General features: G+C 40.8%; 1 protein-coding gene across 1 annotated transcript in view; it reads left to right on the forward strand.

The window, feature by feature from the left end:
• Positions 1-27,317, forward strand: part of RNF213 (ring finger protein 213) — a 454,388-nt gene that overhangs the window by 174,544 nt on the left and 252,527 nt on the right. Inside the window, exon 16 of the mRNA XM_089682127.1 lies at positions 22,949-23,132. Coding sequence (XP_089538253.1) covers positions 22,949-23,132 — 184 coding nt within the window. The remainder of the gene's footprint in view (positions 1-22,948; positions 23,133-27,317) is intronic.

The raw sequence follows: 27,317 nt of genomic DNA on the forward strand, positions 1-27,317 counted from the left end.
CCCCTTTTTTGTTGCATGTTTTTTGGTCATTGGGCAGATAAATTACATTTAGCGATGCACGATATTCATTAGCCTCTAATCTTTCTTTATTTTATTGGACAGGTTTGTCCCCTGGTCCTCAGACCCTAAGGTCTTTGCAGTAGCTGCTCTGTTGGATAAGTTCCACCTGATCTATGCCTTTCTGCCTCTCTAGCTTTTCTCTTGTCGAATCCACAGGAATGAGATGGAGGGCATTCTGATGATTCTCATTGCATCAAACTGACCCAGGGGGATGTGATACTCAGACTCCTGGCACGCTCACCGTGAGCCCTTCTGGGTCAGTCGAGCTTTCTGTGCTGTACGCCATCCTGCTTCTTGGTAACTGGCTGTAAAGGCATTGCTGTTGAAGGCCAGGTCCTTGGAGATAGGTGTGTGTTTGATTCAGGCATTCCTACCCTCTTGAAGGCTAGGAAGTAGAAATTATGCAGAGTCTGTAATCGCATCTGGAAGGCCTATTTGCGAGTTCAGGAATTTTCATCCTAAGAAATACTCCATAGGATTCTTTCTGTCCTTCTCCATTTTGGTCTGAATCGGCATCTTGCCTTGAGTACCAGAAAAGGGCAAATCTCAGCCTTAGCCGTTTTTTTTTTTTTTTTAAAGACTGTTGGTCTCTTATTCCTTAGTTAAGACCTGTGTGCACAGGGTGTCACACACATTTCTCCTGTATGTTCTTCTGTGACTCTGAGGGACCATTAACTAATTCAGCTCTAGAGCAGTTTTTTCATTTTTGATAAAAAAATTACTTATACACCCAGGGCATTCTATATTTATTGAAATCGGAGACTCTGTAGAATAAAAAGATGGTATTTGCAATATTTTGTCACATAATTTGTGCAACTGTATATTAAATGCAAATTTTCAGGAAAAAAAAATAATTTTGATGAAAACGCAATATAATACCAATTTTTGTGGTACTCTTTAAAAGATGAGCTTGCGTTGAGTAAATAGGTTCCAAACATGCCAAGTCTTAAAATTGCGTACACCCTTGATATCTCAAAAAAATACATTATCCAAAAATTTCCATAGGTGACACTTTAAAAGCCTTTACAGCTCACCAGTTTAGAGTTAACCAGGATCTCTTGTGCTAAAATTCTACTGCTGTCACTCTGACATTCGCAGTGATACATCATTTCAAATATATATTTTATTATATTGTATTGTTTTTAAATGTTTTTCTTTTATATACTTTAACTCAATTGCTATCACAAAGGTTAGCTGCTTCCCAACCGCCCTAAAGCAGAAATACTGCTACAGGACGGCACGGGTGCGCAAAATCACGTACAGCCATCCAGAGCAGTGTGATTACAGTGAAGCACACGGACACCGCCCCCCAGTAAAACACTCCCTGCACACAGTTAAGCCTTTGATCGCCCCTCATGTTAACCCCTTCCTGCCCAGTGCCATTAGTACAATGTCAGTGCTTTTTTTTAGCACTGATCACTGTATTGGTGTCACTGCGGATGTCAGTGACACCAAGCCAGTTCCCTCCAGTATCAGAATGTCCGCTGCAGTCCCGCTATAAGTTGCTGATCGCTGCCATTACTAGAAAAAAAAATCCCAGTATATATACCATCATATGTAAACACTATAACTTTCACATAAACCAGTTAATTTACACGTATTGGGATTTTTTTTTATTAGCAGAGACATGCAGCAGAATACATTTTGGCATACATTTATGACGAAATTTAGATTTTTTAAAATGTTTTCACTGGACATGTTTAATAGCAAAAAGACAAAAAATTGTCGGTCTATTCTTTTTTTATAGCACAAAAAATGAAAACCACACAGGTGATCAAATACCACCGAAAGAAAACTCAATTTGTGTGGAAAAAAAGGACGTAAATGTCATTTGGGTGCAGCATTGCACGACCGCGCAATTGTCAGCAGCGCTGTAATGCAAAAAATGGCCTGGTCAAGAAGGTGGATAAATCCTCAGGAGGGCAAGTGGTAAATAAACCCCCATGTGAAAGCATTGGACAGGTGGCAGGTACTCTTTATGGAGACATTAGGGGTCTAATAGACCCCAATGTCCCTCCTGCCCTTCAAACCATTAGATGTGCCCCCTTGCTTTATCTGCCAGGAAAAGATGGATCTGAAACTGGAAGTAACAAAATCATTATCTCTTTCTGTTTCTTTGTTTAAATGCAAGATCGAAGTATGGCTATGCCTTTGTCTCTCACCACTCTCCATCCTGAAGCCTGCAGTTGTGGTCCTGGGCTCCTGGTAAGTGCAGGAGAACCTGGGAACCACGGGGGAGGGGGGTATCACCAGCGGGGTGGGGGGGGGTTCTTCTCTGCCTGCTCTATGAATGTGATCTGCAGCTATAGAGCCGTCAGCTTCTGATTAACAGTTCACTTGTTGGACATATGTAGTATGTCCGAACAGCTGAACTAATTAATCTAGTTCTTTCTGCCCTTTAACCACCTCCTGTCCGGCCGTTGTATATAAACGGCCGGATGGTGGCAGTGCAGGGTCCCCGCTCCCTGCTTGTGCGCGCTCCCTGGGACACAGTGGAACACCAATCGTCCTACAGGACCTCTGTGTGAGGTCCCGATCATGTGATCACTGATTGGCCAATCAGTGATCACATGCAGAGTAGTAAGCAAGATGTCACTTCTGCCATCATTGCTTACTACATGTGAAATCTGTGAATGATCACAGAGGTCACATGGTACAAGGCTATTCACAACAGCGTTGTACCATGTGACAAGCTGTGACCAATCACAGCTCACACAGTAGTTCTCAATGGCTGCAAGAATGCAACCAGAGAGAAGGAGGAATGATTGCTTTTGCAGCCTTTATGGGTGTAAAAGCAATCTGTAAAAAAAAAAAAAAAAAATCTTCATCACCCCCCACAAGTAGTACCATGGTGACACTGTACTGCTAGGGTGACCAGTATGTAAAAAAAAACAAAACAGAAATAATAATATAAAAAATAAAATTGTAAAAAAAGTTAAACTATAATTTTTGGTTATAAACAAATTTGGTAATTTTTATTTTTTTTTTTACTAAAAAAGATAACGGAATAAATTTTGGCCAAGATGTATGATGAAATATTATTTATTTGCAAAAATTTATGAGACACTTTTTCAAAATTTTTGGACTTTTTCATTTACATAGTAAAAAAATAAAAATCCCAGTGGTGAATAAATACCACCAAAATAATGCTTTATTTGTCTCAAAAAAATGCTAAAAATTTAATATGGGTACAGTGTTGCTTGACTGCGCAATTGTCATTCAAAGTGTGATAGCACTGAAAGCTGAAAATATGCCTGGACAGGAAGGGGGTAAAAGTGTCCGGACTTGAAGTGGTTAAAGGCATCCATTCAAACCCATTCAAATCTATTAGGGATATTCCCTTATCTGACCTGACTCCTAAGGTGGTCTTTTTTTGTTGCTATCATCTCTGTGCGTGGCGGGGGTCTCTGAGTTCACAACCTTATCCTGTAAAGAGCCTTTCCTTGTATTACACAAGAATAAGGTTGTTCTGAAGTCAAAAGCCTCTCTACCTCCTTAAGGTGGTTTCCTCTTTTCACCTCAACAAGGACATTGTCCTTCTCTCCTTATGTCCTGATCTAAACAAAGACTCCACAGTCTAAACATGATACAATCAGTGTGAGGTTTCCTCTAAGATACAGCCTCTTTTAGGGTTTGTTCACACTTGCTTTGCTCTCTGAAGAGTGATCTGCGTTTCAAAGAGCATATGACAGAACTTGTGAGGAGGCATTGCATCTCCTCACCACCTGCTTTAACCCCTTGATCCATTGCACCTATGCACATGATTGCAGGGCGCTTGCATGAGGCCTCTGATTCATTGACTGTGACCTGCTTGGTGGGTGCTACACCCAATGAAAGCGATGGGTGGTGAAAGTTCTGCCGCTATTGAAATATAGTAATTTGGTGCTGCGCTAATAATTAATCATTTGAATCAAAATAAACAGAAAACTTCACAGAGCATATAAATCTAAAAATAAATATAGAATAGAATGCACATAAAAATCATATATAACCGTGGAACCCCCAATATACTAAATCTAGGGTGTAACCTAAATGCACCATAAATAGGTGACTAATGAATATCAAGATATATAGAATAGAATGCACATGAATATACAAAATCATATATGACAGTGAAAACCCCCAAAATATATCTAAGGTACAGTGGGGCAAAAAAGTATTTAGTCAGCCACCAATTGTGCAAGTTCTCCCTCGATCTGGGGCTCCACGCAAGATCTCACCCCGTGGGGTCAAAATAATCACAAGAATGGTGAGCAAAAATCCCAGGACCACACGGGGGACCTAGTGAATGACCTGCAGAGAGCTGGGACCAACGTAACAAAGGTTACCATCAGTAACACACTACGCCGCCAGGGACTCAGATCCTGCAGTGCCAGACGTGTCCCCCTGCTTAAGCCAGTACATGTCCGGGCCCATCTGAAGTGTGCTAGAGAGCATTTGGATGATCCAGAAGAGGATTGGGAGAATGTCATATGGTCAGATGAAACCAAAATAGAACTGTTTGGTAGAAACACAACTCGTCGTGTTTGGAGGAGAGAGAATGCTGAGTTGCATCCAAAGAACACCATACCTACTGTGAAGCATGGGGGTGGCAACATCATGCTTTGGGGCTGTTTCTCCACAAAGGGACCAGGACGACTGATCCATGTACAGGACAGAATGAATGGGGCCATGTATCGTGAGATTTTGAGTGCAAACCTTCCATCAGCAAGGGCATTGAAGATGAAACGTGGCTGGGTCTTCCAACATGACAATGATCCCAAACATACCGCCCGGGCAATGAAGGAGTGGCTTCGTAAGAAGCATTTCAAGGTCCTGGAGTGGCCTAGCCAGTCTCCAGATCTCAACCCCATAGAAAACCTTTGGAGGGAGTTGAAAGTGCGTGTTGCCCAGCGACAGCCCCAAAACATCACTGCTCTAGAGGAGATCTGCATGGAGGATGGGCCAACATACCAGCACAGTGTGTGCCAACCTTGTGCAGACTTCCAGGAAACGTCTGACCTCTGTCATTGCCAACAAAGGATATATAACAAAGTATTGAGATGAACTTTTCATATTGACCAAATACTTATTTTCCACCATAATTTGCAGATAAATTATTTCCAATTCAGCCAATGTGATTGTCTGGATTTGTTTTCTCATTTTGTCTCTCATAGTTGAGGTCTACCTATGATGCCAATTACAGGCCTCTCTCATCTTTGTAAGTGGGAGAACTTGCACAATTGGTGGCTGACTAAATACTTTTTTGCCCCACTGTATAACTTAAGTACACCATAAATCGGTGATTTATAAGTGACAATCCTTATTATCCGTAAATGGTGCATGTATACCTAATAAAATGGCCTTTAATCAAATGGGTCATAAACCAACTTTAATTTAAATATTTATTTTATATAAACTAAATTCTAAAATTAATTTAAAAATTATTAAAAATATTTTAAATTTATTCTATAAATATAATATTCCTACATACAATATAGATAAAAATGTATATAAAAAAGGTAAATAATATATTATAAATTCTAAAAAATATTTTAAAAGGTGGGAATAATAAATGGATCAAATTTATTAATTTAATTCTTATGCACCTGCAGATAAGAATATAAATAAATATTCTACTATATAAGGGGCTGATCAATCTGTTTTTATCAAATTATAATAATAATGAAATATATACCACCCATGTAGAGAACACCCACACCTCAGGCTCACAAAATCACAAACATCATTCTTATTGTAAATATCCATATATACATCCTGACCACATATTTATAACAACTCCATCAAAGTATAAATAAAACCAAAGTACTAAAATGATGAGAAATAGCAACCTGAATACTAAAAATAATTTATAAAACAATTAAAGTCAAACTCTACATTTAAACCTTTTGGAACCTGCGTTTGCATAGAATAGATCCACTTGGACTCTGCTTGACTCAATGTTTGTATTTTATTACTACCCCGACAATGTTTGTTATACTTCTCTATACCACAAAATAAGAGGGAAGATGGATCTTTATTATGGAGTACTAAAGTGTTTGGACACACTATGTTTAGGGTAACCTTTATGTATATTTTGAATGTTTTCCCTTATTCTTATTCATAGCGGTCTTTCGGTTCTCCCTACATACTGTAGATCACAGGAACACTGAAGACCATACATTACTCCCTCTGTCCTGCATGATATGATATCTTTAATTTGGAATTCTGTACCATTACTTTGAGATATAAACAAATTCCTTTTCTTATTTAGTCCTTTGGCGGTTTTGCATGCATAACAATTTTTACATGGAAAGAAACCTACCAATTGGGGCCTTAGAGAATTAAGTGATTTATCCTGGACACAAAGAAAATATATAATAGAATGTCTTGATTTTTGTTTACAACATAACTATTTTTGAAAAAAAAACATTCGTTTTTTTTGCCAAATTAAAGGGGTAGCTTTGGGGGCACGTTTTGCCCCAGTTTTGCAAACTTGTTCATGTCCTTCTGGGGAAAAAGAAGCTATATATGAACGACCACCAGAGGGACTGAAAGTCTATAAAAGATATATAGGTGATGTAATCATAGTTTGGGAGGGGAAGGAGGATGACCTGCTTGCTTTTCTGAATAGACTTAATGTCCGGGCCGGAGCGGGGGAATGGACAGACAGGCCTTATGGTAAGGTCACGTACCGACTGATGACAGCCACCACCCACAGACCGGAGTCCCTCAGGGCGCGGAGTCTAAGCCCCAGGCTTCCTTTCACCAGGGCCCCTGATGGTGGGGATGGACTTGACACAGCCTGAGACCTGGTCGCGACCCCCGAGTAACCCCAGCTGCGGTAACGGCTGCTGCCAATGGCATATCGCTAGTGGGAGCCAGATGGGAAGACGTATAGCGTGGTCGGACAGGCCAGGTCGATAACAGCGGAACAGACAGTACAAGACAGTAGGCAAGAATACTCAGGTCACGGGCCGGATTCAGCAACGGGAGGTCAGGTAATGGGATAAGGCAGATAAATGTCTTGTCAAAGCCGGGTCAGTTTCCAGTAGAGCAACAAGAGCTGAACAAGAGCTTGTGGCAATGAAACATACAGGACACTTGTCAGGGCTCCCGGGTATGACCAGAGGTATGTGACTGACGCAGGGAAACGCAGACTTCAGATATGTTATAAACAATGTAATTTATTAACACTAACCATACAAACATAAACGCAGTGCAATACTAAAACATAACACAGTGCAAACAAACCAAACCAACCACCCACAGATAACACCGCCAAAGGACTAAATAAGAAAAGGAATTTGTTTATATCTCAAAGCAATGGTACAGAATTCCAAATTAAAGATTTCATATCATGCAGGACAGAGGGAGTAGTGTATGATCCTCAGTGTTCCTGTGGTCTACAGAATGTAGGGAGAACCAAAAGACCGCTATGGTTAAGAATAAGGAAAAACATTCAAAATATACGTAAAGGTTACCCTAAACATAGTGTGTCCAAACACTTTTTAGTACACCATAATAAAGATCCATCTTCCCTCTTATTTTGTGGTATAGAGAAGTATAATAAACATGGAGGGGTAGTAATAAAATACAAACATTGAGTCAAGCAGAATCCAAGTGGATCTATTCTATGCAAACGCAGGTTCCCGAAAGGTTTAAATGTAGAGTTTGACCTTAATTGTTTTATAAATGATTTTTAGTATTCAGGTTGCTATTTCTCGTCATTTTAGTACTTTGGTTTTATTTATACTTCGATGGAGTTGTTATAAATATGTGGTGAGGAAATATATATGGATATTTACAATAAGAATGATGCTTGTGATTTTGTGAGCCTGAGGTGTGGGTGTTCTCTACATGGGTGGTATGGAGTTGTTATAAATATGTGGTCAGGATGTATGTATATATATATATATATATATATATATATATATATATATGTGTGTATAGATATTTACAATAAGAATGATGTTTGCGATTTTGTGAGCCCGAGGTGTGGGTGTTCTCTACATGGGTGGTATATATTTCATTATTATTATAATTTGATAAAAACAGATTGATCAGCCCCTTATATAGTAGAATATTTATTTATATTCTTATCTGCAGGTGCATAAGAATTAAATTATTAAATATGATCCATTTATTATTCCCACCTTTTTAAAATATTTTTTAGAATTTATAATATATTAATTATTTACCTTTTTTATATATATTTTTATTTATATTGTATTTAGGAATATTATATTATTTATAAAATCATTTAAAAATATTTTAAATTTTATAATTTAGTTTATATAAAATAATTATTTAAATTTAGACGTGTAGTCCCTTTTACATATATATCGATCTGTGGACTTCAGGATAATGGCCGCCGAGATGTTAAGAATAAAACCACATTTTCTTATGTTAATAGTAATAAATCTTAGCAGTTAGGGTCCATGAATATTAACATCTCTATTTATTCCCATATATGTGGTAAGGTTAGTGGGCTAAAAATAATAAATTATTCCTCTATAACAGCAGAGGAATATTAGCCCTGTGTGTCCTCGAGCATAGACTCCAACAAAATGGCCGCCGGGAGTCCGCCTCTCTCCTATAAATGACAGCACTAGTCGCCAATCACGTTACCCTGATGAAGGTGGGTGGGACATGGCGCAATTTCCGGACGTGCTGGCGTGGATGCCATCTTGGTACTCCAATAGACATCAATGTAAAGTACACCCACAGCATGTGGTTACACACAAAGCCTATGTAAAGCCATTTACATGTGAGTGGGACTTGTATTACCTTAGTTATTTTAATAATAAAACGTTATTACACTATGGGAGCATCTTCCTTTCTTTCTCTGGCTGTATTGGCTAATTCCCGGATATCTTTGAGGAGGCTGCTTGAGGTGCCATTGTCCACCAGTCAGGGGGATTGACTCTGCGTTGGACCCTGTGCCTGTAGGAGGGAGTCCAGGTTCCCAAACGGTGCGGTACTATTTGGAAAAAGCACTCTGACCCTGTGGGGTCGCTTCATGGAGGTGAGGGGGCATTTCACTCAGTGTTGGACTCCCTATGTATAACCTTTCATATACATATATCCATTAAGGACTACAAAACACCTCCACCATATAGGTGGTTTTGGTTTATTTTTGGATGAGATTCACTTTATAAGTTGGATTTTTTTTTTATATTATATGATTCTGGAATTTTGTTTATTATTTAATGTGTCACAGATTCACATGTATGTCACTTATCTCAATATTTATCCCTGCATTTTGGGGTCATGTTAAACAGTCTATTCCTTTTTCTTTATGTTTATAGGCTGTGGCTTATAAACGTTTCACCATATACAGGATTCTATTAGTGTCACTTAGCCACTAATTTTTCACTTTATCCCCAATTAGGGGTCACTGTTATATGGTTCACTTTTTTCTTTTTATCAGTCATATATCTGTTGAATTTGGATGTTTTTATTTACAACTATATTGCGGCAAACTAGCTTTGTGGTTTTTCACGAATAACCACTTTTTCAAATAATTTCCTTTTTTTTCACCTATGAGCACTATAAGTGTTCTTTTCTGGTAGATCTTTTTGCCAATACCAGTTTGGCACATAATATACCTGTAGGTATGTTTTCACATCACAAGTTGTTTTGTGTAATTTAGCACAGTAGTGGTGGGATTCTATGTTATCACTATTTTTGCACCATTTACGGATAAGGATTGTCACTTATAAATCACCGATTTATGGTGTACTTAGGTTACACCTTAGATATATTTTGGGGGTTTTCACTGTCGTATATGATTTTGTATTTTCATGTGCATTCTGTTTTATATATCTGGATATTCATTAGTCACCTATTTATGGTGCATTTAGGTTACACCCTAGATTTAGTATGTTGGGGGATCCACAGTTATATATGATTTTTATGTGCATTTTATTCTATATTTATTTTGAGATTTATATGCTCTTTCTGTGAAGTTTTCTGTTTATTTTGATTCAAATGATTAATAGCGCAGCACCAAATTACTATATTTCAATATTGTCCATTGTGGTATGTGGTAGGGTGTTAGTGGCTGTATTTAGAGATTGACATTCTGAGCGCAGGAGGATTATATAAAGACATTTCTGCCACAGCACATTAACACCCCCACCTGCTGCCTATGTACTGTAGCTAAAGGAGGCGTGATTGGGGGCGGTAAAAAACACCCCTCAGCTGCTAGGTAATCTGAATCTCTCTATATTTTGTTTAAAAGATTCTCTCTTGTAATATCTGTTCACTAACCTCCCCTAACTAGAATGAACCTGAAAGCAGCGAGTATTCGTCACTGCCAGTTTCAGTGCTGTAATTTGCCAGCTGCTGTGACTGGGGAAGAAATTATTGGAGTGCTTTTTTTATTTTCCATAGAGTGCAGAGGTGACATTAGGGGCCTAATAAACCCTGATGTCTCCTAAATGAGAACCTGTAACATACACTAATAGTAATAATATTAAGTTAAAAAAAAGGAAAAAGATTGCTTTAAAAATTAAAGTTTAGTCTGTCCTCATGGTTGGAAGTGTACGAGCACAGTTGCCGATTTTCTACATATGTTTTGGTTTTTTACCAAAAATTGCCATTCCCCCCAAGTGTTCACAAAGCACCTAGCCCCGTTGCTGGGCGTGCTGAGGACATGGGGTGTCAGTCCCAGGATACCCTAATGATCTTTTGCTCAGGGAGCATTGGGTTCCAAGTTTAAAGCAAGATATAAGAAGCAAAAGCTATCCTTTGTTACGTCTCTGCATGAGGTTGCTGGGGAAATGGCATCTACGTTAAAGCAGTTCCCTATGTACAGTTCCACTCCAGATCTTTTGTAGAGGAACATTCTGTCTGTCTGGAACATGCAGGTCCAAGTATTTGATTGCCGGAGGGCTCTGTCCCCAGGGTATTGCAGAGTTCGAAATAGTGGTTGGTTGTTCGGAATCTGGAGAAAGGGAAATTTTACTTCCAGAGATATGGCAGATAGCAACCATCGATACCAGTCTTTCTCGTTGGGGGAGGCTGTTTTGGGAGTTGGCTACAGTTCAGAGAACTGGTCGCCCCCGGAGAAAATACTGCCCATCAATATCTTGGAACTTTGGGCAGTACTTGTGCCTCCAAGATGGGTCCCACGCTCCCATGGAACATTGAAAATTGGAAAGTGGTCAACGGCAAACAATAATTGCCAGTTGGTCAATGGAGACTAGAGCAGCCTGTACCAGCTTCAAGGATGAACCTCACAGAAGATGGCCAATAAGCAGCAAGAGGGATGGCAGCCTGGGGCCTACCCCAGTCTAGTCACAGTGGGTTGAGGAGAGCTGTAGAGAGGTTAGTCCTCCATAGAGGCCAGAGTGCATCTGGATGGATTGTTTCTAGAAGAGCGGGAACGGATTCTGGGCATCCACTGTGGTCTCGGGGGAGACTTGATGGTTCCGGACGAAGGAGGCACGCTAACCAGTCAGGCCCTGGGACAACAGAGGAGTCTAGAAGTTGGAAGAGCTGTAGTAACTGATCAGGGGAACGCAGATAGAACGATGATGCCTGGTGTTGTACGATGGGATGGAAAGGATGTCCCCAGCGATAGATCGCTCCAGCCCCCCTGATGACCTCCAGTAGGGGGCGCAGCATGCCTCTCATTGCTCGGGTTTGGTGGGAGATGTCAGGATACACGTATATTGAAGCGCCATCAGTCTATAGACTCTCTGGACCAGGCCCTGCAGAGTATTTCCTCCTTCACCAAATACAAATGCACCCTGCACAACAGGTCTCTGGGTAGGGGAGCGGAAGTTGAGACCACTGCGGCCGACTGATTGGGTCGGGGACCCTGTACCCTGTGCACTCGATCCAACTCCAGATCTGCTGTAAGTGGGGTGTCCAGGAGACGGTTCAGAATGGCAGTTACCGTTGAGCATAAATCGGGCCCCGTAGTAGCCTCCGGAATGCCCTGGAGGCGAATGTTGTTTTGTCGGTTCCTGTTCTCCTCCACCTTGAGGTGGAGATCAAAAAGGTGGCATCGGTACGCAGCTTGGTGGGTCTCCAAGGCCTCCAGTCTGGCATCTACGGCCATCTTAGAAGATTCTAGGGCAGTTACGCGGCCATCCACTGAGTCAATCTGCTGTTTAAGGTCATGTATCACCTTGGTCAAATCGTTCACTATGGAGGTGGCCATGTTCTGGATGTCCTGCCATGTAGGTGGATATACCAGAAGCTCTCTTAGATCATGCTCCCTATGGACTCCCGAGGCCTGTGAACTCGAAGAGCCTGATGGAGAGGCGGCTCACAGCAGCTCAAAAGACGAAAGAGGTGAGGCTGGCCAGGATGGGAGAGAAGGGGCTGCAACGTTCGCTGAGCCCTGTGCAGTCTGTTTCTTGGAGGTGGAGCTGGGCCTGGGGAAGAGAGCGGATGTTGGTGGAGAAAGCAGTGGTTGATCTCCGCGGATCGTGGCTCCCCAGTAGCTTGGTGGACTTTCTGCTCTCCCGGCATATAGAGAGATGTACCTAGGTTGGTGGTAGGCTGAGGGTAGGTTCAGTCTGTGCAGAGCTCCTTAAAGTGTGTGCTCACACCGCCATGTCCAAACTACACCCCTACAGCCTGGTCTTTTAACTCTGTAGAGTGGTTGTTTCTGCAGACTTCTTTGAGGAGGTTTGGTTTGGGGATGCTGTTAGAAGATGGATTAACATACTGTGTGCATCCCTGTGTTCAAATATCCCAATAAACGGAGCATTGTCTCCTCCTTTTAGACTATATAGAGGAACAAGGCAGGGGTGTCCCCTGTCTTCCCTCTTATTTGCTATTGCAATAGAGGTACTGGCTTTAAAATTTAGAAAATCTAGGATTTATAGGGATATTATTTTAGGGAAAGGACAGAATATTTAGATCTATATGCAGAAGTTATTATATTATACATGGGGGATACACAGAACACATTGAGGGGAGTGATGAAGATAATAGATAACTTTTGCAAGAATTCTGGTCTTAGAAATCACTTAAGGTAGTATATTCATTTAAATACTTGGGAATATATATTACTTTACAACCAAAGAATTTTAAGACAGCTAATGTTAACCCCTTAATGGAGTATGTTAAGAATAAATTAGGATGAAAAAGATTACCCTTATCAGTTGCAGAGAACATAAATACTGTACAAATTGAATAAAGATTGTTTTATTACCAACATGGTTATTTATATTCTCATATTCTCCAGTCAGTATCCCTAAACAAACATATAAAAAGCTACACTCCCAGTTTTCAAGATTAGTTTGTGCCAATGATAGGTGTATATTGAAACTTACAACATTGCAAAGAACCAAAACAGATGATGGACTGGCATTACCAGATATTTATTTATATTATCTGGTGGGCCAGTTGAAGTATTTGAAAGCATGGGTGACACAGGAACAAAGAGATGGAGTAGAAAGGCATATATTAGAAATAATACAGGTGGAGGACTTAATGGTGGGATTAGAAATGAAAATTTACCGATTTTTCCCAGAGTAAGTATCCCAATGGTGATGTTGGCTAGGGCAGTGTGAAGAGAGGAAAAAAAAGTTAGTGGGATTTGAGGATACCCCCATGGAGGTCCCTATATGGCATAATCCTAATTTAGAGCATTTAAAGCGGAGTTCCAGTCACTCTGAAAAAAAAAAAATAAAACCGTTTTTGTAGCTGCTGACTTAAAAAAACAGCCATTAACCTCTCCCTCGATCCCTCACAGCCCGTTTCACGGGCCATTTGGTGTTCCCAGCCCCAGCATTTTCAGTGTGGGCACCCGGCTGTGACAGCTTGTGGCTTCACAGCCAGGTGATCACTGCGCAGAGTAGCGCTGCACTTTCTGAATGGTCCCGTAGTCTTCTGGGTCCTGTCACGTGTCCCAGAAGACTACGGGCAGGGAGGAGGACAACTTCAGCTTCCAATCACCTAGGTGATCACAGCGGAAGTTGGAGCAGGTACTTGTCAACTTTGGATACCCACTTCCCAAAGGTGCCAATCCTTAATGGGGAGCAGGGGACCAGTCTTTATAGTGGAACTTCCCCTTCTGGGTGGAGCTCTGATTTATGTGTATTTCCTGATAGTGAGTTTTGAAGACGGAGAGGTATAGTTCCGCTACAGTTTCACTCATTTGAGTATTTAAGTCAGCAATATAATCTGCATCATAAGTTTTTGTTTTTTAATACATATCTGCAGTTAAGACATACTATACAAGCTCAACTCGGCAAGATCCTAAGTATCAAAATACTCACTTATAGGGATACTGAGATCACAAGGACCAAAAGGTTTAATATCTGTACTTTTATCTAAATGTATTAGAAAGCTAAGTTGTGTGGTACTTCATTAAAAGTAAGAGATAAGTGGTGGGGCATCCTCTCGGATATGACTGAAGAGAACTGGAATGAGATTTGTTCCTCACATTTAGGAGTGTCTCCCACTATCAATAAATGAATGCAGTTATATAACATACATAAAACATACTTAAAGTGGTTCTAAAGTTTTTATTCCTGAAGGTAAAAAACCTTTTATGTGCGGCAAGGACTCAGCCAACAATCAACTCCAGGAAGATCAAAGAAGGTCTAAAGTTACCTGTGGGTACTGTTACAATTAGAAGACACCTATGTGAAGCCAAGCTATCTGCAAGAAGCCCCCGCAAAGTCCCACTGTTGAAAAAAAGATGTGCTGAAGAGGTTACAATTTGCCAAAGAGCACATTGACTGGCCTAAAGAGAAATGGCGCAACATTTTGTGGACTGATGAAAGTAAGATTGTTCTTTTTGGGTCTAGTGGCCGGAGACAGTTTGTCTGACGACCCCCAAACACTGAATTCAAGCCACAGTACACTGTGAAGACAGTAAAGCATGGTTGCGCAAGCATCATGATATGGGGATGTTTCTCATACTACGGTGTTGGGCCTATTTATCGCATACCAGGGATCATGGATCAGTTTTAATACATCAGAATACTTGAAGAGGTCATGCTGCCTTTTGCTGAAGAGGAAATGCCCTTCAAGACAACTTCCCCAAACACACCAGTAAACATGCAACATCTTGGCTCCAGACCAACAAGATTGATGTTATGGAGTGGCTAGCCCAATCCCCGGATCTTAATCCAATAGAAAACCTGTGGGGTGATATAAAAAATGCAGTTTCTGAGGCAAATCCAAGAAATAGAGAAGAACTGTGGGATGTAGTCCAATCATCCTGGGCTGGAATACCTGTTTACAGGTGCCAGAAGTTGGTTGACTCCATGCAACACAGATGTACAGCAGTTCTCAGAAACAGTGCTTATACAGCTAAATATTAATTGATTCAAAGGAAAGTAAAATCTTCAAACATGTTTCAGTTTATATAGTGAATGTTTGAGTTTGTAAAGAAGAATACAAACACTGCTATTTTTTTGAACAGTCTAATATTCACTTTTCTTTAATTTTTTTAGAGGAACAACACAAATTTGATCTATTTTTCTTCATGTTTTGATTTGGAATAGAATGTGTAGTGTTCCCAATGCATTTGTGTGTATGGAAATAAAAGCTATTAGAAGAATTTTGAGCTTTATTCACTTTTTTCAACACACTGCTATTATTTTGAACACAACTGTATGTCATATTTCATACCTAGACGTTCGGCCTATGATTCTGCTTATTAATCTACTCGTGGAAGGAATGTTATATGTATCCAGGGAAAATTATTGCCCTGATATCAACTTGCAAGGGATTTTGGTTCTAGCTGGGGCCTCCGCCCACAACTCCCTCCCCAAATGAGGCGATTGGTTCTCTGCTTTAAGGAGACACCCTGCTGAGTTCCTAGAAAAAGCTAAGCTGAGTTGAGCTAAGTTGAAGATTCTCCCTTTTAACATCGGAACTAACTTTGGGAGATAAAGCACCCTTTTGGCTCAGGAAACTTGATCTGCTTAAACCAGGACTCTTGGCAAGTACTTTATCTCTCTAAAGTCCTTTCTGTTATCTCTGCTGTGTTATTGCTTTCTGTGTATCTATCTATCTATCTATCTATCTATCTATCTATATATATATATATATATATATATCTATATCTATATATATCTATATATATATATATATATATATATATATATCTATATATATATGCTACATCTTTTTCTGTAAATATATTTATTGCACCCTTTTGACCTTTTAGTAATAAATCTTACTTTCTGAAAGTGTTGAACTGTTTCTAAAGCTCTTTAATGCAAACTAAGAACCCCTGTCCCTGAGGAGCGCTACTGTGTGTGTTTTAAACTTTGGTATATCTCTGCCTGCGGTGACAGTGGTATACCGACGCTTATGCAAACATCATAGTGTTATTGCTGATATTGCCGAGTTTCCTCTTTCTCTATACAAAAAGGAGGTGGTGGCAGTGTGAAGGGTTAATTGCGTAATTAACCTGACCCAGTAACAATCGCTCCCAGGCTGCCGGTACGCAGATTGTGGTCCATTAGCTGGAAAATCTTTGTGCAGAGTGCAGCTGGGCGTGGCATTGTTACGCACGTGACAGCGCGGTTTTAGATTGGCTAGTCCTTCGGTCACAAGTTTGGTAAGAAGGGCTGGGGTCTGACGCCGCGATCATCACAATCCCTAACAGCCGGGAGGGCAGACCATCCGTGAGGGTTGCTGAGGCTCGTGCAGGAAGGCCTAGACAGCTGGTGGTAGTAGGGGATTCTATAATCAGAAGGATTGATAGAATAATTTGTCGCCAGGACCGCCTCAACTGAATGGTTTTCTGTCTCCCTGGTGCCAGGGTTCGGCATATGGTTGATAAATTACTGGGGGGGGGGGGGGAGGCTGAGCATGACCCAGCTGTCTTGGTCCATGTTGGAAGCAATGACAGAATACATGGAAGGTAGAGGCTCCTTAAGAATCAATTTAAAGAACTAGTCTGCAAGTTGAAGGGAAGGACCTTAAGATGATATTCTATGAAATATTACCTGTGCCATACGCAACTCAGGAAAGACGGGGAGATTAGAGAACTCAATGCATGGCTAAAGACCTGGTGTAAGAGGGAAGGATTTGGGTTTCTAGAGCACTGGGCTGACTTTTCATTGGGGTGCAACCTATATGCTAGAGATGGTTTGCACCTAAATGAAAGGGGACCTGCTGTGCTGGGGGAGAGGTTTATGGGAAGGCTGGAGGAGTATTTAAACTAGGATCAAGGGGGGAGGGAGAATTAGATTTTAACGGGGTTGACAGATCACACGGGGGTCAGTACTTATTGGTAGGCAGAATGGGGGAAGGCTATGGCAGATGATAAGAAGGTTCCCGTGTTACAAACTACCAGTGGAATAGGTACCATTTGTATGAAAATAAAAAATATGCAAAATACGTGTGCACAAGGTTTCAATGCATTAAAGTGTTTGTTCACCAATGCCAAAAGTCTGGCCAGCAAAGTAGGTGAGTTGGAAGCTTTGGTGCATGAAGTGAAGTATGATTTAATTGGTAATGCTGAATTTTGGCTTAATTCTTCACATGACTGGGCCATTAATATTCCTGGCTATGTTCTCTTTTGGAGAGACAGGGTAAATAGGAAAGGTGGTGGTGTCTGTCTCTATGTGAGAAGTGATCTCAGAGCGAGTGTGAAGGAGGACCTAGTTGATGGAGAGTGTGATAAGGCTGAAGTATTATGGGTGGAACTACACATGGGGTTCGTACTACAAAGGTAATCATTGGAGTTTGTTATAGGCCTCCCAGTGTTAATGAGGAGGTAGAGACTCAGCTCCTTGCACAGATCGAAAGGGCTGTATGGGCTGGGACAGTGATAATAATGGGGGATATTAACTACCTGGAAATTGACTGGAGTAATGGTACTGCAAGAACAGTTAAAAGGCAAAAATGTTTAAACCTACTACAGGACAATTTTATGGTACAGTTCATAGGCCCAAACTTGGAATGATGCTCTGCTGGACCTGGTAATCTAAAACCATGCAGATCTTATTACGATTGTCCATATAAAAGAACATCTGGGTAGCAGCGACCCTAACAAGATTTAATTTGTCAGCTGTAAACAGCAAGCACATACAGGAAAAATAAAAACGCTCAGTTTTAAGAGAGCTAATTTTCCAAGGCTAAGAGCTGTTCTCCAAGACTTAGACTAGTAGGAAATATTGGCATCAATGAACACAACACAGAAATGGGAGTTCTTCAAAAAGACTGTATGTGAACACACTGCAAAATTTATTCCCATGGGCAACAAGTTTAAAAGGTTAAAAATCAAACCTATGTGGCTTACGGCGAAAGTTAAAAAAGCCATAGATAATAAGAAAAGAGCTTTTATTAAATATAAAAATGAAGGAACGCTATAATCGTTTAAACGTTACAAAGAATATAACAGAATATGCAAAAAGGAAATAAAGGCTGTAAAAATTGAAAATGAACGACAGATTGCAAAAGATAGCAGGACAAACCCCAAAAAAGTCCCTCATGTACACTTGACGTTTTTACAGCTGCTGTTTTTGGCATTTGACGTTTCTTTCTACAGTTAATAAACTCCCCAGCATGTTATCTTGTGTGTCTATATGCATATAGGCTGTAATCAACAGTTTTTAGCAGGAAAAAATGCCCAAAACACGGCAAAATGCAGTAAACCACCGCAAATTTTTTTTTATGTAAAAAAAAAACCGCAAAAAAGGTAAACGTGGGAAAATGCTGCTACTCACGGCAAAACGCCACTAAACACTAATGCAAAAATGGTAAAAAAAAGCTGAAAAACTCACGTTTTTTTAATGTGACTTTACACAGCTAACGTTACCAGCGTTATCAAAACGTCAAGTGTGCATGATGGCTAATAGTAAAAAGGTCCGGTCCGAGCATGTAGGCCCTTTACAAAATGGTCTAGAGTGGGTGACTGGGGACAAAGAGAAGACAAATTTATTAAATACCTTCTTCAGCTCTTTGTATATGAAGGAGCATGGGGGAGCTCTTGTCCATAATGGGCATGGTATTGACACAGCCCCAGATGATCCACATTAGCTCACAGTTGATATGATCCAAAAATATTTATCCAGAATAAAGGTGAATAAAGCACCTGGACAACAAGTCCTTAAAGAATTGAGCTCTGTCATTTCAAAGCCATTGTTTCTCATTTTTAGGGACTCTTTAATGACTGGCATAGTACCACTGGATTGGAGTAAGGCCAATGTGGTGCCAATAATTAAAAAGGGGTCAAAATCTTTACCAAGTAATTATAGACCTGTTAGTTTAACTTCAATAGTTGGGAAGATACTGGAGAGTTTAATAAAAGACCACATAGATGAGTTCTTGCTTGAAATAAATATTTTAAACAACAGACAACATGGATTCTTGAAAGACAGAAGTTGTCAAACAAATCTGATTTCTTTTTATGAGGAGGTGATCAAAACCTTGGACAGAGGGGTGGCGGTTGAGGTGGTATACTTGGACTTTGCAAATGCGTTTGACACAGTTCCCCCCACACGGCTAATTTGTAAGGTAAAGTCTACGGGCTTGGAAAAATCTGTATGTAAATGGTTAGAAAACAGGCTAAAAGATCGTATTCAGAGAGTAGTGGTTAATGATTCATACTCTCAATGGTCTAGGGTTGTCAGTGGTGTACCCCAAGGTTCAGTGTTGGGACCCTTACTTTTTAATCTATTTATAAACTATATAGGGTATGAGATTAACAATACCATTTCAGTCTTTGCAGATGACACCAAGCTGTGCAGTGGAATAATGTCCTTACAGGATGTCTGCAATTTACAAGCCGACCTCAATGCACTGTTTAATTGGGCAACTATGTTGCAAATGACGTTTAATGCTGATAAATGTAAGGTTATGCACTTGGGGGCTAAGAATATGCGTGCATCATACATGTTAGGGGGAGTACAAGTGTCTACATTTAGATAATCCCTGAAAAACCATCTCTTCAGGCAAGCCTTTCCTGTCCGTACCGAATATCCATGCTTATTTTCTCCATTAGCCCATCCCCCACAGTTATTACCTTTTGTATCAATTGACCCTCTCTTTTAGGTTGTAAGCTCTAATGAGCAGGGCCTTCTGTGTCCTACTGTGTTAAATTGTATTGTAATTGTACTGTCTGCCCTCACGTTGTAAAACGCTGCACAAACTGTTGGCGCTATATAAATCTTGTATAATAATAATTATAGTAATATGTTAAGTTTACATTGGATGATGTATGTAACCTTGTTGATATGGAAAGGCCTATATTGAAAATGGTATATTTAATATCATGTTGCAAATTTTTGTAATAGAGTTTATTAAAATAATAAACTACAGGGACCTGGGGTGGTAATTTTGTATTTCATGTACTGCACCATCTGCTGGCCTAGCTATGGCCATACACTATGTAAATTTCCATCAGTTCATCAGGAAATTCGCTTCATAATTGACCTTTTCGGCACCCTCCTGTCCCACATCTTTCCAATTGAATGCATCCGCTGTTTGGGTATTCTGACCCCTACCAGTGCTGGATGTCAGTGCAATTGGGACATCAGGAAATTAATGTATTCATGTTTAAGGAAAAAGTGTATGGCCTAGTATTGTGCAACAATTTTTCTCTGAGAACTACTGTATCTAAGGCAAGGTTCACACTCTGTGCGGGGACGGCAGCCCATTCATTTGAATGGACTGCTGTGCCTCCTGAACACTGCACCTTTTCCTAAAATGTGGCCCACACGGAAACCACAAAGGCAGTACGGTTCCCAGTGCAGGAAGCCGCTCTGCGGTTTCCAATGCATTGCGGTCCCATTAGGATTGATACCACCATGTATCTATTAAACTGCAGCACGTTTTTTCCTGTGGGTGGCTGCAAGTGCGGAAACAGGTGTAGTCCCTAGCCTAACTGGTTGCCTAGCTTTGTGAAGAGCCTGATATTTACAGTATACAGTAATACCTCGGTTTACAAATTTAATTCGTTCTGCAGGACTTTTTGTATAGCGAAAAATTTGTAAACCGAAGTGCCGTTTCTCATAGGAATACATTAAAAACCAATTAATCCATTCCGGAGGTCAGAAAAAAGTAAACGATACTATAATACCGCATGAATTTTTATCAAGGCATGCGGTATTTTAGTAGTGACAATCATGTGTTAATGTTTCAGCTGTCAGCGGGGTTCCCCACTGACAGCTGAATGTAAAAGAATTGCTGGCAATTAAAAAAAATTATTTAAAAAACGGTGTGGGGTCCCCCTTCCCATCTATACCAAGCCCTTTGGGTATGGTATGAATTTTGAGGGGAACTCCTGCGCCAGAATTAAAAAAAAAATGGTGTGGGGCCCCCCCCTTCCCAAAATCCATACCAGATCCTTATCCGAGCATGCAGGTCAGGAAAGGGTGGGGTGAGCAAGGGCCCCCCTCCTGAACCATACCAGACCACATGCCTTCAACATGGGGGAGTGCTTTGGGGCAGGGGGGGCTCCCCCCCATAGCACCTTGTCCCCATGCTGATGGTGACAAGAGCCTCTTCCCCACAACCCTGGCCAGTGGTTGTGGGCATCTGTAGGCAGGGGGCTTGTGGGAATTTGGAAGCCCCCTTTAACAAGATGGCCCCCAGATCCCGCCCCCCCATGTGAATGAGTATGGGGTACATGATACCTCTACCCATTCACAAAAAGTGTGTGAAAAAAGACAGGACACGGTCTTTGACAAGTCCTTTATTAAATGAAAAAATTAAAAGAATGTCCCCTGCAGTAGATCCAAGGTCAATCATGATGCCCTCCGGCGCTGCCGACCCAAAAAAGGGAAAAAAAAAAAAAAAGGTTCTGTTCCCGATGATGGCTTCCACCTGATTGACCCCGCCCCAGGTGACATAATTGATGTCACCTGGGGTGGGGTCACATGCTTGATGTCCCCGGGTGGCCCCGCCCTTTATATATTTAAGAACTGTCAAGCCAGCTCAGAGGCAGAGGGCTAGAAGCCATCGTCAGAAACGGAACCTTTTTTTTTCGGGTCGGCAGCGGACATCGTGATTGACGTTGGATCTACTGCGGGGGACATTATTTTAGTATTTTTCTTTTAATAAATGACTTCTCAAAAACCGTGTCCTGTTTTTTTTCACACTACACTTTTTGTTTTTTGTGAATGTGTAGGGGTACCATGTACCCCATACTCATTCACATAGGGGGGCAGGATCTGGGTTGTTGGGAAGAGGCCCTTGTCCCAATTAGATGGGGACAAGGCTTTCTGCGGGGGGAGCCCCTCTGCCCCAAAGCGCCCCCCCCATGTTGAGGACAGGAAGGGGGGTGCTCGTTCATCCCGTCCCCCCCTTTCCTGACCTGCCGGGCTGCATGCTCGAATAAGGGACTGGTATGGATTCTGGGGGGATCCCCACACCATTTTTGTTTACATTTTGGTGTGGGAGTTCCCCTTAAAATCCATACCAGACTCGAAGAGCTTGGTATGGATGAGAAGGGGATACCCCACGCAGTTTTATAAATTTTATTATGGTGCTGGTTTTTAAATGTAATTACCACTTTTATTTTTCTTCACTATCACTCAGAAATTCAGCTGTCACTTTACCCCCAGCTAAAAGAGAGAGAGTTTTCTTTTCGTTTATTTCCCCAAGTTAAAAGAAACAATGGTTACTTTTAGTTTCTTAAAAGAAACAAAGTTTCCTTTAACTCCGGGGAAAGTGACAGCTAATCCTGTGAGCTATAGTGAATAAAAAAAAAAAAAGCCGGCAATTGTATTTAAAAAGTAGCAACGACATACATTTTGTATTGCAAAAAAAAAAATTTGCAAAAAATTCTTAAAACCAAGGCATTATTTTCAATGGATTTTCATTTGTAAACAGAAAATTGCGCTAACTGAGGCATTCGTAAACCGAGGTACCACTGTTCTTTACATTTTGTTCACTTGCATGAGTAGAGGTAATTTGTGGACTAGTAACTAAACTCAACTACATAAACAATTTTTCTTCTTTTTTCATATAGTCTGATACCAACATTCTTAGCAAGCTAGATCATTACAATCTGGGAAATTTTGGCCGTTTGGTGTCAAGTGTTATAAAAAATTCTTGGCCAAAGGATAACCAGGGAAACCAAGTTAAAGACGGTGATGGAATTTTACAGCACTTGCTAACATGGCCTGATGCAACGTACATATTTAAGCTTTATGGTAAGTGTAATTTTGCTGCCTTTACAAATGTAAAAGTGCACTTTAAATCATGCTTTTTGCCCTTAATACTTAGAGTACTCCACTCTCCATCTCCCCAAATGCATACTTCTTGATTGCTTACTCTGATATATTTTTTTACAACGTACATCTGATGGGGAAAATCTTCACTATTCTGGCTGCACCTGTAGTCTGTCCCCCATTGACTTATTTGGGACCATTTTCTGATGCCAGAGATGCTAGAGATACTGTGTATCAAAATCAAATACTGGTCAAGCGCTTCTAATATATGATATAACAAATCAAATATCATATAACCTCACACCATAAGCCTTTATCATAAACAGATCCCCGCAGTATTCAGTATCCTTTTGTGAATGTGAAGAAGAAAAGTGTGTGTGTATCTATATATATATACAGTATATATATATATATATATATATATATATATATATATATATATATATATATACCAAAAGTATCGGGACGAACGCACGTGAACTTTAATGGCATCCCAGTCTTGGTCCATAGGGTTCAATATTGAGCTGGCCAACCCTTTGCAGCTATGACAGCTTCAAGTCTTCTGGGAAGGCTGGTTAGCACTTCCGCCTGGCAGTACTAGGGTCGTTGGTTCGAATCCCAGCCACGGCACCTCCTGCCTGTAGGGTGCTCCGGTTTCCTCCCACACTCCAAAGACATGCTGGTAGGTTAATTGGATCCTGTCTAAATTGGCCCTTGTATATGAATGTGACTTAGGGACCTTAAATTGTTCGCCCCTTGAGGGTTAGGGACTGATGTGAATGTACAATATATATATGTAAAGTGCTGCGTAAATTGATGGCGCTATATAAGTAGCTGAAATAAATAAAGGCTGTCCACAAGGTCTAGGAATGGGACTATGGGAATGTTTGACCATTCTTCCAGAAGCGCATTTGTGAGGTGAGGCACTGATGTTGAATGACAAGGCCTTGCTCACAGTCTCCTCTAATTCATCCCAAAGGTGTTCTTTCGGGTGGAGGTCAGGACTCTGTGCAGGCTAGTCACGTTCCTCCACCCCAAACTCGCTCATCCATGTCTTTATGGACCTTGTTTTGTGCACTGGTGCGCTGTCATGTTTAAACAGGAAGAGGCCATCGCCAAACTGTTTGCACAACGTTGGGAGCATAAAATTGTCCCAAATGTCTTGGTATGCAGACACCTTAAGAGTTGCCTTCACTGGAACTAAGGGGCCAAGCCCAACCCCTAGAAAACAACCCCACATCATAATCTCCCCTCCATCAAACTTTACACCTGGCACAGTGCAGTCAGGCAAGTACCATTCTCCTGACAACCGCCAAACCCAGACATGTCCATCAGATTGCCAGACAGAGAAGCATGTTTGGTAACTCTAGAGAACACTTCTCCACTGCTCTAGAGTCCAGTGGTGGTGTTGTTTTGGCAACTTTGCCACCTCACTTATTCCCTTGGTTCTAAGATTATAAATGTAATAAGTGATTACAATCTTTTGTCTATACATGAATTTAGCCGATCCTGATGTGGCTAATACCAATAAAGCTAATACCAAATGATAACAACAAAAGAAGCTTGCTATTAATCAAATACAACAAAATATAATGTATCCGGTATAACTTTAAAAGTAGTAATATTACAATGCAAATACAGAATGTTACCAATACAAAGAGATGACTACAGGAAAGAAAGTTACAGAAAAGAAACATAGAATAATATGTTACTCAGACATCCTGATGACTGGGCTTCCAAAGAGGCAAGGGACAAAGAGACATTGGGGGTTTTCGTTGTGGTGTTATATACTCTTTGCAAAAGACCACCCCTAGACTCACCCACCCAAGTAAATTCACACCTTTCCACATATCTTAACCTCCAATGGGTGGACTCAGAACACTGGTCAGTTTAGTTAAAGAAAAACAGGATTTCTCAGCTGCCTTCCTTCCCCCTCACCTCAACTGAGTCTTTTGAAGTAACATCCCAACATCCCCCACAGAGCTATTTGTCACATTCCCCTGTAGTGTTATTTAACATGACAGCCAGAGAATTCCAAGGCTGGCATATACTTAGACCCCTATCAAAAGTTCACAATAATGTTTATGATGGTGAATATTATAGGCACAAAATAGCCATTACAGCGTCCTTTACACCACTGCATCCAAAGCTTTGCATTGCACTTGGTGATGTAAAGCTTGGATGCAGCTCCTCGGCCATGGAAACCCATTCCATGAAGCTCTCTACACACTGTTGTTGTGCTAAACTGAAGGCCATACGAATTTTGGAGGTCTTTAGCTTCTGACTCTGCAGACAGTTGGCTTCTGTGTGCTTCAGCATGTGCTGACCCCTCTCTGTCATTTTACATAGCCTACCACTTCATGGCTGAGTTGCTGTTGTTCCTAGTTGCTTCCTCTTTGCTCTAATACCACTAACAGTTGACAGTGGAAAATTTAGTAGCAAGGAAATTTCACTGATGGATTTATTGCACAGGGAGCAACCAATCACAGTACCACACTTGAATTTTCTTTCACAAATGTTTGTAGAAGCAGTCTGCATGCCTAGGTGCTTGAATTTATACACCTGTGGCTATGAAGGTGATTGGAACACCTGAATCCAATGATTGGGTGTATATATACAGGTTATCCAGAAAGTATTTACAGCACTTAAGTTTTGCCACATTTTGTTATGTTACAGTCTTATTCCAATATGGATTAAATTCATTTTTTTTCCTCAACTTTCTACAAACAACACCCCATATTGACAACATTAAAGAAGTTGGTTTTGAATTATTTGCTATTTATTAAAAATTAAAAAAAAACACATACATAAGTATTCACAGCCTTTTCCATGACACTCAATATTTAGCTCTGGTGCATCCTGTTCCCATTGATCATCCTTGAGATGTTTCCACAACTTGATTGGAATCCACCTGTGGGAAATTCAGTTGATTAAACATGATTAGGAAAGGCATAAACCTGTCTATATAAGGTCCCACAGTTAACAGTACATGTCAGAGCACAAACCAAGCCATGAAGTCCAAGGAAAATCAAGGCACGGATCTGAAAAATTTCTGTAGCATTGAAGGTCCCAGTGAGCACAGTGGCCTCCATCATCTGTAAATGGAAGAAGTTTGGAACCACCAGGAATCTTCCTAGAGCGGGCCGCCTGGCCAAAATGAGCAATCGAGGGAGAAGGGCCTTAGCCAGGGAGGTAACCAAACACCCGGTGGTCACCCTGAAAGAGCTCCAGCATTTCTCTGTGGAGAGAAGATCCATCTCTGCAGCACTCCACCAATTAGGCCTGTATGGTAGAGTGGCCAGACGGAAGCCACTCCTCAGTAAAAGGCAAATGGCAGCATGCCTTGAGTTTGCCAAAAGCACCTGAGGGACTCTCAGACCATGAGAAACAAAACTCTCTGGTCTGATGAAAGAAAGATTGAACTCTTTGGCCTGAATGCCAAGTGTTATGTCTGGAGGAAACTAGGCACTGCTCACCACCTGGCCAACGCCATCCCTACAGTGAAGCATGGTAGTGGCAGCATCATGCTGTGCAGATGTTTTTCACTATCAGAAACTGGGAGACTAGTCAGGATCGAAGGAAAGATGAATTCAGCAATGTACAAGACACATCCTTTATGAAAACCTGTTCCAGAGCACTCTGGACCTTAGACTGAGGCGACGGTTCATTTTTAAACAGGACAATGACCATAAGCACACAGCTCCACATAACAAAGGAGTGGCTACGGGCCAACTCTGTGAATGTACTGGAGCGGCCCAGCCAGAGCCCAGACTTGAACTCGATTGACCATCTCTGGAGAGATCTGAAAATGACTGTGCACCAACACTCCCCATCCAACCTGATGGAGCTTGAGAGGTTACTGCAAAGAAGAATGGGAGAAATTGCCCAAAAATAGGTGTGCCAAGCTTGTAGCGTCATACTGAAAATGACTTGAGGCTGTAAAGGGTGCAAATGGTGCTTCAACAAAGTATTGAGCAAAGGCTGTGAATACTTATGTACATGTGTTTTTTTTCGTTTTTTTTATTTTTAATAATATGCAAAGATTTCAGAACGAACTTCTTTCACGTTGTCATTATGGGGTATTGTTTGTAGAATGTTGAGGAAAATGTAATTTGATCCATTTTGGAATAAGGCTGTAACATAACAAAATGTGGCAAAAGTTAAGCG

Source organism: Staurois parvus, unplaced genomic scaffold (assembly GCF_062004578.1).
Source record: "Staurois parvus isolate SC_StPar_1 unplaced genomic scaffold, SC_StPar_1.0 ptg000286l, whole genome shotgun sequence".
NCBI lineage: Eukaryota > Metazoa > Chordata > Amphibia > Anura > Ranidae > Staurois > Staurois parvus.